The sequence below is a fragment of the Pteronotus mesoamericanus genome, unplaced genomic scaffold (assembly GCF_021234165.1).
Source record: "Pteronotus mesoamericanus isolate MK-2021 breed Mesoamerican mustached bat unplaced genomic scaffold, CSHL_Meso_final contig_134, whole genome shotgun sequence".
In the NCBI taxonomy this organism is placed as follows: Eukaryota; Metazoa; Chordata; class Mammalia; order Chiroptera; family Mormoopidae; genus Pteronotus; species Pteronotus mesoamericanus.
The window spans coordinates 863,804-879,235 of NW_026555061.1; the positions used below are offsets into that span (position 1 = coordinate 863,804).

The 15,432-nt window shown below is 58.6% G+C and overlaps 1 protein-coding gene across 7 annotated transcripts in view; it reads right to left on the minus strand.

The window, feature by feature from the left end:
* Positions 1-15,432, minus strand: part of AFDN (afadin, adherens junction formation factor) — a 104,879-nt gene that overhangs the window by 13,176 nt on the left and 76,271 nt on the right. For 6 of the 7 annotated variants that reach the window (XM_054595291.1, XM_054595289.1, XM_054595282.1 and 3 more), the window contains 7 exons: positions 8,786-8,851; positions 8,289-8,362; positions 7,889-8,007; positions 6,321-6,515; positions 5,744-5,835; positions 5,295-5,486; positions 2,640-3,635 (listed from right to left, as the gene is read on the minus strand). In XM_054595291.1, coding sequence (XP_054451266.1) covers positions 2,640-3,635; positions 5,295-5,486; positions 5,744-5,835; positions 6,321-6,515; positions 7,889-8,007; positions 8,289-8,362; positions 8,786-8,851 — 1,734 coding nt within the window. Of the gene's footprint in view, positions 1-856; positions 893-2,639; positions 3,636-5,294; positions 5,487-5,743; positions 5,836-6,320; positions 6,516-7,888; positions 8,008-8,288; positions 8,363-8,785; positions 8,852-15,432 lie in introns of all 7 variants that reach the window. The other variant, XM_054595278.1, reaches the window with a different exon arrangement.

Here is a 15,432-nt window from a genome sequence, read left to right on the forward strand (position 1 = left end):
GCCATTTCAAGGCCGACTCACAGATGTACTTTGAAGCTAACCCATCGGTCAAATGTGAGGGAGACCTCAGTGCTCCAGCCAGATTTCTGTGAAAGGCTGTTGGAGCAGCGATTTGTTCAAAAACCACCCCCCGCGCTGGTCGCCTGGGAGATGCGTGACCGATCACACAGGTATCAGCAAGAAAGGGCTGTCGGGTGGAGAACCGAAGTTCTGTTCTACAACCGCGACTGGACTGTGATCGTCTGGCAGACGACACAGACAGACACCAAGTGCCAGCCAAGGGTTTTCAGCGCTGACCCCGAACACATCGCCTTTGCAGCAGAGGGCGACCCACGTGTTTCGGGGCAGATGCGACACTGGTGTGGCTGATACCCTGCGATCCACGCAGTGGCGGCGGGGAACACGGATGACGCGCGCCTGGAACACACTCTTCTCTAGCCATCAGCAGTCCCCTCCCCGGCAGTTCCATCTCAATGGCAAACAACGTCATCATCAATTCAGCTGAGCTTCTAATGGCTGAGTATCTAAAATCGATTTCTAATGGCACAAGAAAGAAATGGATTATTACTCTCTGCAAATGTTCACTTGCTCGTGTATTTATGACTGAGAATACATACAATCGGTTCACGACTAGAACGGAGAAGAGGTGAAAGCTGTGAACAGGACACTTAAACGTCACAGGAGAAGAGCAAGGGGACACTACGTGTGGGGACAGTAAGAGGCATGCTCCCGGGTCGCGGGCCCCAGACGCCGGTCTGGGGCCGGGAGGGCTGCGGCCACCGGGACACAAACCACCACTGGAGAGCAGGAAAGTCAAGACAGGGAGACGTACCAAAGGGAAGGAACGAGAACATACCAAATCTAGAACAGAGATTGCTGGCACAGCAGTCTGCTGCAGGTGACAGAAGGGAAAAAAGAAAGAGGAAGTGTGAAAAGTTAGGTCCGACCGGTGTTCCGCCGCCAGCCCGCCTGCTGCTCCCCTGCCTCCGCGTCTGAAGGGCCCGGTGGGGGGCGGGGGCGCAGGCTGCTGTGGGCCCCCAGCAAGTCACTGCTGAACTTCCTGACTAGACACACGGAAACTAAACGAGGCCGAGTTCCCTCGGCCCCCTTATGTGGAGACAGAGATGTTAATTTCAATGTCTATTCAATCACAGATGCGTCTAACTAAGTTATCATAAAAATGTTCCAAATGTCACACTTTGTACTAAGAGGCTTAAAATGGACAGACCTTTGGAGAAAGCCCCATCTCCACGGAAGGGAGTGCCTCGAGGGTCAGGATGGCACGGCCGCTCCCGTCACTGTTCCTGGGGTGCGGCCGCAACAGTGAGCACCAGACGCCTCCCTGTCCCCGCTGACGCGGCTTCACGGTCAGGGCTGGGGCCACAGCGAGGTCGAGGCCGGGCCGGCCTTGCGTCTCGGGGGGCAAGAGGGACAGACCGCAGGCACGGTCGGCTCTTTTAAGGACCTGCCTGCGGCGTGTCCCCGAATGACAGGGCCGGCTGAGGGCGCGCACAGCTAGCAGTGCACACCACGGGGCCAGGGTGCTTACGCCAAACGCCCCCAGTTCTGACCGGGCAGCTGTTCTTTCCAGTCAGTGGCAGTGAAGGCAAACACAGACCCTCTGAAGGAAGGGCACGCCTGGTGAACTGGGAGACGCCAAAGAACAGCGGCAGCTAACACTGCAGCCTTCGCCTCAGAGGCGCAAGCGTGGACAGGCGGCTGCGGTCCCCCCCTGGGTTTTGGGCATGGCTGTGCGTATGCGGAGCGCGTGTACACAGCAGCGCGTGCGTCTGTGTGCGCGCGTGAGGGATGTCTCCTGGGGACACAGCTGCGGAACAGAGCGGACGGTCGCCCGCTCGCTCCGTGCCCGCTACACCGCCCTGCGGCCCCGTCACCAGGGACGGGGGCGTCAGGCAAAAGCTGGACTAGAAACAGAACCCAAAGATAAGAAAGAGGACCTGCCCCTGCTGTTTTTTTCTCAGAATCCTGGATTCTGCTAAAAAAACCCACAAAAAACAAACAAACCAAAAAAAACACAAACCACTAAATGGTTGTAGCGCTTTCTTCAGTTAACACCGGCGAATGCCTCTCTGTCAACAGCTCTCAGAGACTAACAAAAATCTTAAATTTGGCATCATAACGATCTATTGATTAACCTAATAGGAATTTTACTTTTCTTCTTTTATTGGATACAGAGAACTAGAAATTATTTGTGTAACTGGAGAAATGAAGAAAACCCTGAGCTCTGGGTGTCTTACGGCTGCCACGGAGACGTGGCAGGCGAGCTCCCTGCCGTCCGTGCTGCTGCCAAGAGCGGGGCCGGGCGGCAGCCGCACCCTCTGTGTGCGGCCCGGCGCCAGCTGCGGAGCTGAGCAGGAAGGCCGAGTCTGCACGGCCTGAAGCGCCCGAGAGCGTTACTACCTGCCTGTTTCAGGAGGAAGCCTCGCCAACCCCGGATCAAGATCGCTGCTCCCTTAACCGAAGCGTTGGAGAAGGTAAGAATGAGCCTGTGGACGGAGACAGGCCCGTTCCGCTGGGACTGGGCATGTCTGGAAAACGCCCGGCCTCCATGTGGGGTCGTTTCCGGGGGCCCCGCCCCCCGTGAGGAGCAGCAGCGAGCGCGCCCTGCGCCCCTTTACCCTGGCTCTGCGCTCTGCCTCCAGCCGCTGCATGAGCAGCACGGTGTCCACGTCGTCGTCCTCCTCCTCCTCGTCGTCCTCGTCCTTCTGCTTGGACTCCTGCAGCCGCTTCTGGAACTGCCACTCGAGCATGAGCTTCCGCAGCCGGTCGCTGTCCTCGGCGGTGCGCGCGGGCTTGCCCTGCAGCTCCTGGATCTCCCTGCTCAGCATGTCCACGATGTGCAGCTGCTGCTGCTTCTCCAGCTTCTCCCGGGCGTCCCGCTTCCAGGGGTCCGGGGACAGGCTGTCCCCAGAGGACAGCTCCTCCTTGCTGAGGGTGATGTACTGCAGGTCCCTGCGCTCGATGGTGCGGGGCTGCTGCTGGGGCTGCAACTCGCGGATGACCGTGTCCGGGGGCCTCTGCAGCGTGGCCGGCTTCTCCGGCTTCACGGGCTGCACAGTCACAGGAGAGAAGGGAGCGGGGTTCAGCGACTGCGTGCGCATCTGGCCCAGCTTCCTCTCCTGCTCCCGGCGCTTCCGCTCCCGCTCCTCCTCCAGCCGGGCCTTCTCCTTCTCGTACCAGCGCTGGTGCTCTTCCCGCTTCTTCCGCTCTGCAGCGGCCTGTGCAGACAGAGGGCCCGCCTGGCTGGCAGGGGGTGGTGGGAGAGGCAACTCCATGGGGAGTCCGTCAAACTCGCTGGCGTAGTGCATGGGAGGTGGAGGAGGGGGTGGGGGCAGGTCCGTGCGGCCAGGCTGGGGGACCGCTGCTGGCACAGGCTGCCCGGCGGCCGGTGTCTTCCAGCGCCCAGGGCCGCTTCTGGTCAAAGTGGACGCGGGAGTGCCCGGCTTAGACACGTGGTCCAGGTGCTCTTGGCTGGACGCGCTGGAGCCCACTGAGGAACTCTGATTGACCCACACGTCACTGTCAGACTTGCGGTCCAGCGTGGCCTCCATCCGATGGCGCTCCAAGTGGTAAACTTTATCTTCCCGAAGTTCCTCTTGGGAACGGGTGACACGCTGGGAAGAGAAAAGGAAGACTGTCATATTTCAGCCGCTCATCAGGAAACATTACTGGAAATCCACAAACATTTTATCCCCGGGAGAACCATCAGAAGAGGGCGCACACAGAGCAGAGGCTGTGCGCAGCCACCGCGCAGGGTGGTAGCCTCCTTCCCCCAGGGCAGCAGCTGTGCGCCCTCCGCGTCACGGCAGGACCCACGCGCACAGACGCAGCCCCTTCAGCACGGAGTCCGCCCGCATCTTCCTCAGCCCCCGCACACCTCCCACTGCGGGGCCAGTCACATGACTGACTTTCGAAGGGTGAATATTTAGCCTAATTACGTGAACAGCAACAAAAATCGCTTCTCTGCACTAACATTCTACCTCTTCCTAAGACTAATCACAGAACCTCAACCACGCGATCACCGTGGCTTTCTGAACGCTGCCACCATCGCCTGGCCCCGTGCCCGCCCCGAGAGCCATGCGCGCTGCAGGGAGCCACGGGCGCAGGGCCAGCGCGGCCCATCACGGCCCGTCCTGGGGGTCTACAGCACGGTACCCTGGCCGGGCACAGATGCTGTGTGTGCACCAGGGGCAGAAATAAATACGCTTTTCTCAGAGGGCCAGCCCGACGCCTGGAAAACAGCAAGTCTGAAATAAAAATGATTCACTACAGTGTCTGAGGCGAATCCTTTTCCCTGCCGTGTTAGTGAGTAGAAACTGCAGGTGCAGACCTGGAAAATAGGCTGTTTTCCTTTCCTTAAAAAACAAACAAAATGAAACATGAACTATTCCTTGAAAAAGAAGGAAGATAAAGCATCACTTTAAAAACAAGCCTTGGGCGCCACGGCCCACGGACAGATGACGCGTGGCCGCCACTTTGCCCTGTCTGCACCGCGTGGGCCCTGCCTCAGCTGCACCTAGTTTGAAGCATAGCATCTCACAATGCAAAGTCACCTTTCTAGAAAGAAAAACACGTCTGCCAACGGGTCCTGACTTCACTGAGGACGGAGACCAGCGCCCACCCCACTCTCCGCTGCCCCAGACAGACCCCAGCCTTCCGCTTGCTGCAGACGCCCCTCACGGTGCCCCAGCTGCCCTTGCGGTGGGAAGGCCACTCCCCGCCCCACCCCGGGGTGCCACCCTCCCGCAGGCTGGCCTGCTCCCCTGCGGGGCTCCCGGCCTTCTCCCATGCTCTGAAGCGTCTTGGTTCTGGAGGCCGCCATGCTGCCTGGAGTGCAGGGTCTAGTCACACCCGGGTGGAGGCTCAGCTCCGCCCCCCAGGGACCTGGCTCTCTACACCACGCTGCACGCCCATCCCCTCCCCTGGCCATGCCAGCAGCGTCCCGGGCAGGGGCCCGAGGCCCTGTGCGTTCTGCGGGCTTGGGCAGCTCAGATGGGGATGAGTCCCACGCACTCCCTGGCTCTCGCCTCTCCCTCCCAGAAGCAGTGGTACAACGGGCCCTGGCGGTCGGGAATCAGGCTCACCATTACTGTCCTTTCGCTGATCGATAAGACAACAAAGCAGCCCTCCCCACGGCTCCTCCAAGCTAAACACCAAATCGGGACAGAGCGCCAACACCGCAGTCCGCAGGGCTGGTGGACGGGACCTGGCCCTGGCCCAGAGGGGTTCCGGTGCACCCCGCTGGGCGCAGTGTGTGTGGCGCCCTCCCTCACCTGCGTGGCAGTGCTGGGGTGGCTGCTGTCCGCGCGCACCTGTGGCTCTTCCTCGTAGGGGGGCCACTGGCTGTGAGGAGGGGGAGGGGCCGCCCGGTCCTGGGACTTGGAGGCGGGGAAGGTGAAGTACTCCCGGGCGTAGGTCTGCGTGGGGATGGGGTAGGCCTCGGGCCGCGGGGGCGGCGTCTGCTCCTGGGAACAGTGAGGAAGGCAGACATGTGAGCGCTGCGTTCTGTACAGCAGGCTAATTTAATTTCCAATGATCTCTTCTATAATGTAGTGTGTTTATTTGAAAGCCCTGTTAAAAATTAGAAATGTTTGATCCTATACATTGCAAATAATGAAAACCAGTTTATTTCTCCTGGAGTCCACAGCTCTTTTGCCTGTTCTTTTAAAAATAAAACAACAACCCCCCGGGCTGTGCACAGGGGCGGGCGCAGGGCTCGGACCTCCGCGCAGAGGTTCCCCGTGGACACGGACGTTATCTTTGCGGTCGCTCCGGGGGCGTAGGCGCTCTTCCCTCCAGGGCTCGGGGGCTGATCTGGGGGGAGAGTCAAGGACAGAAGTGTCACATTCTGTAGCAAGACACTCCCGACCGAGAAGCCCGGGGGCAGCCACCCTGCACCACCCGCCTCCGCTCTGCCCGCGAGGCATCTGGCTCAGAGGGGAGCCCAAGGCCCGGGAAGGCCGGGCCCCCCACACCTCCTCCCCGGCTCCTGAGACCAGAGCCAGAGCCACAGGGTCCACCCACACAGGGCTGTGCACCGGGCCACACGTGTGCGTGCCGCGCCCTCCCTTGCTCGCGGCCCTGAGCGCCTGTGGAAGCCAGCGGCGCAGCCCGCACGCCTGCCCAGAGCAGCGGCTGAACTGGAAGGGCACCGCCTCAGCTCCTGCCGCCCATTACCAGGACAGTCGCCCCGACAGCTCTCGCGGAACGCAGGCCGCGGCCTCGTGCTCCCGCGAGCACCCCGGCCCCACCCGGGACCTGGCCGAGGGCTGGGGAGGGGGCTGCAGAGGCTCTCTTACGGGCTACGTTGGGGCTGGACCGGTGGTCCGCTCTGTTCTTCAGCAGCCTGTCGTCGCCCGCTGCTTTCTTTGGTTCGCTGTACTCCGCCCAGGGCATCTGAGGGCTCTCGGGGGACCCGTCTGGAGCTGCGTTGTGATAGAGCTCGAAGCCCTCGCTCTTCGGTCGGGGTTTGCCTGAGCCCCGGCGGTCCGACACTGCAATCAAAACGCGTCCACGTCACCGCACGTTCAGGCTTCTCTCTGACATGTTTCCTTCTCAGGGAAAAATAAATCTCCAAGTATTTAAAACTCCGTAAGTAAAACTTGTTTTTGGCAGAAAATAAGATGACTTCTATGTAAGGGTGACATTCCTCCAGAGGATCTTCAAAAGGTTTTCACATAAAGCAACATTTAACAGGCATTAATGGAAAACGGCACTCTTTCAAAGCTCCTTTTCTCATAACTTACCTATTTTAAGTAACAAAACTGAAGTAACTCAAGTTACAAAATCTGTTTTAAAGTAGCTTTTTAGAAAAATACACATACTCCCCTCACTTTGTTAAATGTGTTCATTCTTCCACCCATTCAGGGCGGTCACTGTCACAGACCCCATTGGACGGGACTCTAACCTCGACTTCTTAGTTTCGTTAGCTCCTTGCCTGGTGACCCCGATTTATCATCAGCTTTTACGGGTCCCTCTTTTCCTCACACTCTGTCTAGTTTGCTTCATTGAAATGACTGTAAACTTAGAAATCAGATAATCAGTGTCTTAAGTATTAGGTTATAAAACTAGTAAAACAGGCCAAGTCAGGGTGCACGTTAGCGGACACCCGCGCCTGGTGCAGCGAGCGAGGCCCCGCTGCTCGGACTCCCGCCGACCCCGCCCGGCCCAGGGGCCGGGGACCACGCGGCCGAGAGGGCAAGTGTGGAATGACTTTAAATACGACGTGAGCCATCGTCTTTTTTCTTGTGGTTTCTGAAGTAATTTCTTTAAAAAACCCTGCGTTTATATGGATTTTTATTCTGAGATTTTTGAGGTAGCTACAAAACCATGGTTCCCACCAACAAACTACTTTACCCAAGTAATTGAGCTTTTTATGACAAGTCAGCTCCACTCACAAGCTCACCGGTTCCCTTCCAGCTCCGGCAGGACTGAAGTAACTGCACATACACGTAAGCAGCCCTTCAGCGGGGGCCCTGCCTGTTCCTTACAGACTACACCCCGCGCTCGCTATGGGAACGGAGGGCCTCCCGCACGCTCGCCGCTGACGGAGCGGGGCGCCCTCTGCGCAGGCCCCCGGGAGGCCCCCAGCCGGGAGCCGGCCCGCGGAGACGCAGTCCGGGGCTCTCCGGGCGGGAAGCGAGGGCACTGCCACCGCGGCTCCGAGGGCCGCACTGATTGTGGCTCCCGCAAGCCGCACCCGCAATTCCCCGTCTTTAAGACTGGGACACTGAACTCCACAGGGTCTTTGTTGACACCGACGGGGGTCCTGGCGGTGTGGCGCCCGGCTGTGCGAGGCGGCCAGTGAGCCCGCTGCCGGCCGCAGCGGGCACGGGACCCCCGTTCTCCCCACGCAGCCCTCACTCACGTCTCTGCATCATCGGGGACGGCTGATTGAGCAGGGTGGCGAGGCCGTGATAGATGGCTCCTTGCTTTGCGACTTCCAGTGTCACCACGGAGCTGGTCCTTGTCATGAGCTCCGCTGCCCTAGGGAGAAAGGGTCACGAAGGTGAGAGGCAGGCGACACAGTGCCTGCTCTGCCCTGTGGGAGCCGGGGGCCTGAGGCTGCGCTGCTGGGACTCGCTGCCCACGGCCAGGGCGCCGTCCCGGATCACAAGGGGGTGCCGCGTGCGCTGGGTTTTATATCCACATGGCAAAGAGTGGGGTGCAGCTTTCCAGCATTCTTTTCGTCTCCCAACCCCAAACTTCATTGTGAAATACCCCTACAAATGTTAATATTAAGCTTAAAGCAAACAGACAAATGATACCTTTCCTGAGAGAGTCCCACCAGACTCCGCCCGTCCACGCTGAGCAGCTGGTCCCCGGCCGCCAGCCGTCCGTCCTGCACATACCCCGAAGCAGAGCGAGTCCACGGGGCGGCAAGGGGGGAGGGAGGAAGGAAGGAGAGCCAGGTGAGGACACGTCCTGGCTGCCTGTCCTCTATGAACGGTGCATCGTGCTGTGTAACCGAAACCCCAGCACAACTGTCTCCTAGCGTGTGTTAGACGCGACGCGCTGGCAGGCAGTGTCTCCAGCCTGGGCCGGCGTGGCTCGTGCACCGAGCGCCTGCCTGCAGACCAGAGGGTCGCCGTGCCGTTCCAAGTCAGGGCCCGGCCTGGGCTGTGGGCTGGGTCCCCGGCGGGGGGCGCACAGAGGCAACCACACAGGGGTGTTTCTCTCTCTTTCTCCCTCCCTTCCCCTCTCTCTAAAAATAAATTTTACAAATCTTTAAAAAAGAGTGTACGTCTTTAAAAAGCACACTAACCACGTCCGCAGCACCTCCTTTCACGACGGACTTGACGTAGATCCCAAGTTTATCTTGACCAGCACCCTGAGCAAAAACAAGGTGAGAAACACCGCACTGAAGACACAGAAGGAAATACACCGCTCAGTGAAGCACAACCAAAATACATCATGTGCAGAGGTAACTGTGACAAAAACCCTGATCCTTGGTTCCACATGAAAAACTTTAAAAACTGTATTAATAACATTAATGCTCTCTTTGGAAATATAAAGAAACAGGAAATGTATCTATTGTGTTTCCAAATTAAGAAAAATTACTTCTGAAAAGTCAGTCAATATTGGTAAGACTAAAATAAACCAGAAACTACAGCTAATTTAAAGTTGGTAATGAACAGTCACATTGGTGAGTGAACGAAAAACCACTCTCCTGACATGCACTATAAATCACTTTAATACAGAAGCAAACAGGCATAGCATTTTTGCATTCTGATACTTACCTAGATCCCCTTACACCCTTACTTAAGAATGTAAAACAAGAAAAAAGTTATTGTGGCAAACAGGACGAGGGACTTCGGGGAGGGAAGATGATGCAGCAAACGCTCTGCACGGCTCGGTTTGGGGGCAGGGGCTGGGACGGCAAATAGACCCGGAGGCCCCAGGCCCCAGTGCCCACCGCGCGCACCTCCGCATGTCCATCGCAGAGCGCGAGGGACTCCAGCGAGACGGATGCCGGAAACACATACCGCTGTTTCAGAGAACAGCCCATGTTCTGCGTGGCGGCACAACCAGGGCCCACACATCAAACTCCGGCCTATTTGCTGGAGCCCAGAGGAAGCAAGCGCACGCGGACGCTGGCAGGGCCTGCACTGCCGACACCGGCAGCGGCGCACGGGTTCCTAGCCCCGCCCGCTCCCCTAGCCTGACAGCTGCGAGACGCTGTGTCCCAAAAGGAAGAACAGAAGGAGGCACCCCAGGCAGCCAGGAAGACAGTGGCTTCCACAAACGACTCAACCGAAACAACGCGCCTGCGGTGCGCACAGCGCCTCACCGGCGCCTGGAGGCGGCGCCGCCTTCCCCACGAGGCGGCGGTGCAGGCTCGAAGGGCAGTCTGACCGCGAGCGGGCGGGCATGGGGAGGGCACGCCTGGCTCTGCCCCCCTGGAAACCCGGCGCTAGCACGCACGCACGATGTTTCCCGAGCCGAGCGACGCCCCCACACACCCGGCCCCCAGGCGCCAGACCTGCCCCCACAGCCTCTTCCCCCTCCGCATCCCCCCCGTGCGGACCTGCCTGGTCCCGACACCCAGGGCCCATGGGATGCCCCAGAGTCACGCGGCACTTTCAACACCACGGGGCAGCCAAAGGCAGCCCAGGCTCTTCGCCTGGGTTCCTCTGCCACAGAACTGAAAACAAGAAACAAATTTATTTGAAGAGTTGGCAAACCTTGCACTTTTTGGTAAATTTGAAATTTCACAATAAAAAGCACATAGGAGGCAGTAAATAAATGGCAGCTTCCTGAATCTATCATGTTACTCAGCGAAGAGCAATAAACACACCTTTCACCTGGCTTCACGTGCCCCCGCGCTGGCTTCCTGGAATGCAGGGACCGAGACACATGGTGGGCGGTCCCCTAAGGCACCCTCCCGGGCCCCCACTGTGGCAGCGGGTATTCCCGCGTTATGTGCTCTGGGAAGCGAGCTGGCAAGCATGCTATGCATCTCTACGACCCGCGATTCACTGCTTAACACAGCGACTCAGCCGCTTCAAGGACCACTTCACTCCCCCACGCGTACTCACCGAATGCCTGCCTGCCTGAAGCTCTGCGCGCCCCTGCCCGCACGGGGCTCACACAGACCCCCGCGCAGTTTTCCCCGTAGCTGTCAGGTAACAACTGTGACCGGGCACTGGAACCCCCTCCGCGCCGCCTTCTGCAAATACTGCATGACGCTTACGGACGCAAGGCCAGCGTTTCCGAAGGCTCTCCAAGCGCCCTGTCCTCCGGCTCCCCGCCGACCAACAGGAAAGTGGCGCTTACTGAACTGCAGAACGCAGCAGCTCTCCCGTGTGCGGCTTCGCTCTCCCCGTGCCCAGCCAGAAACGAGCGTGTGACACGCAAAGTTCCAGAAACAGCCAAGGCAGAAGTTTAAGTGTGCGCTGTGCCGAGCAGCGCCTGCGTCTCCCACCGCCGGGCGTCTCCCACAAGCCGCCACCACCAGGCACCAAGCAGGATCGGCTGGAGCAGCTTTTGGAGGGAGGGGGCACTCCCTGTACCTTCACACAGAGCTCCTTCCTGGTAATGTAACGCTGCCCTTGCAGTTTAGATAACACGAACAATAAGCAAGCCTCCTCCACTCCCCAGTTCTGGATAAGACTGCTATTGAGAAAGAAAAAAACCTCATTTATTCGGACAACCTGTAACAACAGAACTCCTTCTTTCTAAAAAACAATCACAAAATAGAATGTTCTCAGGAAACGAGAGGAGACCCCCCGAAAGCCTGCGTGCGCACTTCCGCTGCCCACCGGCGGGCTCTCCCGCCACAACCCCCGCCCCAGGGAGGGGTCGGCGCTCCCTGCCCACGCCCAGCGTGGCTCCCCTTTTAGGTCAAGTCATCTCACACGCGAGGGTGACTGCTAGGCTCTAGTGTTCCCTGCGCTACGTTTCAGACAACTTAATGCATAAGCCTGAACTTAGCAGGCTCCCTACTCAAATAACACGTCCTAAAACACTTTTAAACAGGTAATTAATCCATCATACTACACGCGACACAGAATTTAAGGAGGCTCAGCAAAATATTCAAGTGAAACGGACCGTGTAACAGAGGCGTCTGACAGCACCGTTACCCCCTGCCTCCAGACAGACAGAAGGGGACAGTGTGGATTCCCAGGAACTTCTGGCACAGCGTGGGCCCTGTCCTCACGCCAGACGCTGGTCGCCACGGCCTCGCCTGCCTCGGGAAGGGCTCCTCCTGCCGCCGCGGCCCATGCCCGCGCAGCGTCCTCCTGCACAAGGCACCGCACTCCTGGGACCCGAGTTCAGGCGCACGCTTCCCACGGCATCCGGGCATGAGCTGAACCAGGATTCCCGGCCCCGCGGCCACCCTGTTCCCCTGTTCTCTTCGCACAAAACCTCCGTCTGATGGGCTGTGCCTGCCCAAATCCCTCATCGTCCGACTCCCAGGCTGACCTGCCGCTACCTGCCCCCTCACTCACCTGCCCAAAGCCAGACAAGGTCTCCTTTGCTCCTTCTGAGCGGTCACTCTGTCCTGTATCCAGCTACTTGGACAAAGGGCTCCTCCCAAACTCCCTTCCAGAGCAGCTTCCTTATAAGGCTGCTAGAATGTGGTCAGTTCTTTATTTTGAAAACAATTCCTCATCACAAGGAAGTCCAGAGTCGCAAGGAACAGCAAAGAATTCGTTAGCAGGTTAGGAAGCAGCTGCTACATCCATTATGTGAGTGGAAGATAACACCGATAACATTGTAAAATCGCTAGTTTAAAAAGTCAGAAACCCGAAGCATTCAGGACTCTGGCACCAGATGTGCTCTTTCCGGAACGGACACCCACGCCCGGTGACTGTCAGGTGATGCACGATGGGAAAGGCACGGCGCCAAAGGAGCCACAGGTGTTATTTTCTTACATGAGGGGAACGTCTCTAAATCCTCATTTACAACTGTTTCTTTTAATTCTAGGCCAGTTCCTTTCGTAAGTAGCGTATTTACTCGTCGCAAAAGCAGGTCCAAGGAAACAGAGACCTCAGTGCGAAAGGCACAGGAGCATCTTAAAGATCATCGACAAAGTACTGTGACATCTGTCTTTAAAAACTCCTCTCGATGGCAGCAGTAGTGGGGAGTGGCGGGCGATACAAAGGAGCTGGATCTAGAATATTCTAAGAGGCGTCGGAACTTTGGCCGGCACCGAGTCTCGCAGCGGCGGTCTCAGCGGGCGCCACTGCCCTCGGCAGCTCTGCCCCACTCGGCTCCCGTCGGCAGGCGCCCTGTCACGCTGTGAGCCACGGCCACCGTCCTGCCCGCAGACCCACGCCCCGCTGCGGCCGCTGTCGGGAAGGATGCGCTGCCCTGCAGCCGGCCCCTCCCCCACTCACTCGAACTCTCGTGGACTCCGTGCCGCTCAGGGCCCCGGACCGGCCACAACTGTGCACGCAACTGCTGTGCAGAGCACTCAGCTCCGCGGCTACGGGTCTGGGAGAAGAGAGCTGCCGGAGACAGGGGCGCTGCAGGGGCCTGCCCGCCGGGCGTGCGGGCCTCCATCCAACGGGGGCAGTTATTCCCAGGACACCGCACACTCTGACCGACCCGCGGGGACCCAGCGTGTCGGTGTGGCCACGGCCGCCGTGGCCTGGAACGCCCACCCTGACGGGGACGGAGAGTCCCGCGTGCCGCGTCGCCCCGCCCCCGCCGACTGCCGCCAGGCCTGGGCACAAGCCGGCCCCCCATCGGCTCCCGGCAGGCAGCTGGGCGCCCGCGAGCCGTCGCAGTTCCTCCACGCCGCGCAACCCGCTTACGGCCTGTCCCGTTACGTCTGAGTACAAGTTAGAATGCTGTGGACTACAAGAAAACACGTGTAAAACAAAATGCATCACTTTCAGAAATAGTGAACTGCTATGCCTTACTTTTCCTAATGCACACACACATTAACCCAGACTGAGCTTTATTAAAGTGACCGTTAGCTCCCACGCACCTCCACGGACACGCGACTCAGACTCCCGGCACGAGAACGCCGCTCCTTTCCTGAGCCGGGGCGGGGTGGGGGGGGGGCACGGGCAGCACCCTGCCTGCCACGGGAGCGCCGTGCGCACCGAGCGAAGCCAGCAGGGGACGGGGACACAGCTTTTCAGACGCTGGTGGGAGGCTGTAGACAGGGCTGTCCGCTGTGGCAGCCACGGGGCCACATGTGACGTGTGAGTATGAAATAGGCCCAGGTTTCAAAGGCAGCATGGAAAAAAGAATCCAAACTACCTCGTTAATCCACACTGACTACATGCTTAAGTCCTAACACCTGGGACATAATGCGTAAAACAGTATTAAACTCAATTTCACTTTTTCTTTTCTAAGGCGGCTACTGGAAAACGTAAACCCACCGTGTGCCTCGCACGGCCCCTCCCTCTGCTGGACGGCGCTGTTCTGCTGTGACAGGCTTTTCACACTGGACGTTACGGCCACTGCAGTGCGCGCAACGAATTTGTCGTTTTGCAGATAACTGGGTAAAAAACAAGACCTGACCGTAGCATGGTGCGCGCCCTCAGGATGCACCCATTGCCAAACCAGGGAGAGAAACCACAGGGGGTGCAGCGTAAACATACACATTAAGGCTGAATAAGCTGAAGAATTACTCGCCTGAAGCTACCTGTGCTGGGACTGGAAAACTTACTGTGTTTTTAGTGTATTATTTGTAAAATTAAAAGAATAAGCATAACCATCCAAAATCACCCATTCCTCACTTAACACATCAAAATCCTCTGCAGAAAGGCCAGGTCAAAAGCCAGTCCACGTCCCAAAGGCACCAGCAGCCCAGAGGGTCCCGAGCTGCAATTCTGCACTTGAACTCAACTTCAGTGAGAGTCCCCGGGCGTCTGGCACCACGCCGCCGGGCAGCCCCTGGCCGCACCGTTTCAGACAACCAGAGAACAGGACCAGCCACGTTAGCCGGGTGGTGCAAGGAGTACAGAGACCTAGGTCCTCCTCCTTAGAAAAAGCAACTGAAACAAAGTAACAGTCGCTACACCTGCGATCTTAGTATTAGCCTCACAGTGCCCGTGGCAACTGCTTCTCTTTGCTTTGAAAGTGAAGGAAGGGGTTTGAGAAGGGACGATGAAAGGGAGGGGCACCGGGAGGTGGCCAGGACGAAGAGGCAGGTGGCGGGGGTGGCGTGAAGCAAAAATGCAGGAGAAGAGGGCAGGGGTACGTTCACAACAACAAAAGGGCTCCCAAACCCAAGGACCAGAGACGCTGCGCTCCCAGCTGCTCCCCTGGAGCCAGAAGGAAACGCACCCCAGGCCAGTGGCCCGCCGTGTGCCCAGGGAGTGGGGAACGGGGCTGCCCCACATGTCTGCTTCCCTCTAGCTCTCCCACGGTGCCTCTCAGGAAGACTTCAAAGCACAGGCCCTCTCAGCCCCGCACAGAGAGCCTGGGGAGGGGGTGCAGGCTCCCAGAACTCCCAAGGCAAACTCCCAGTGAGCGCGGGGGTGCGAGACGGCAAACAGCATACAAGCACCATCAAAACACAATGCAAAAACAAAACAAAACAAAACAAAACCCAGCAGCAAGAGGAAGGAAGAGAGACCCACAGCCAGAGCAGCCCGAGCTCAGCCCCCTGTTCCAGGCTCGGAGGTGCAGCCCGGCCCCAGCGGGGGCTCCGCCAGCAGGCGGCGGGAGCTCCTGCGCCACCCCAGGCACACTCCGCACGGCTCTGCCCGTGGCTCTGTGCTCGGTCTGAGACGGTACTTCCGGTCAGTCGACTAGTGCCGGTTTGCTATGACAATGGGGACTGAAGTTTAAAAACATCGTGAAGCTCTCTTTGGGGTAGGAATTCCCTTAACTTCGAAATAACCAGCTTTGAAGTTCTTCCCTGGCACACAAGACGCCCAGCACGGGCACGGTGCGTGGGAGGAGGCGCTCCCGCCGGGCAGGGCGGGAGCGAGTCGAAGCCTGGCT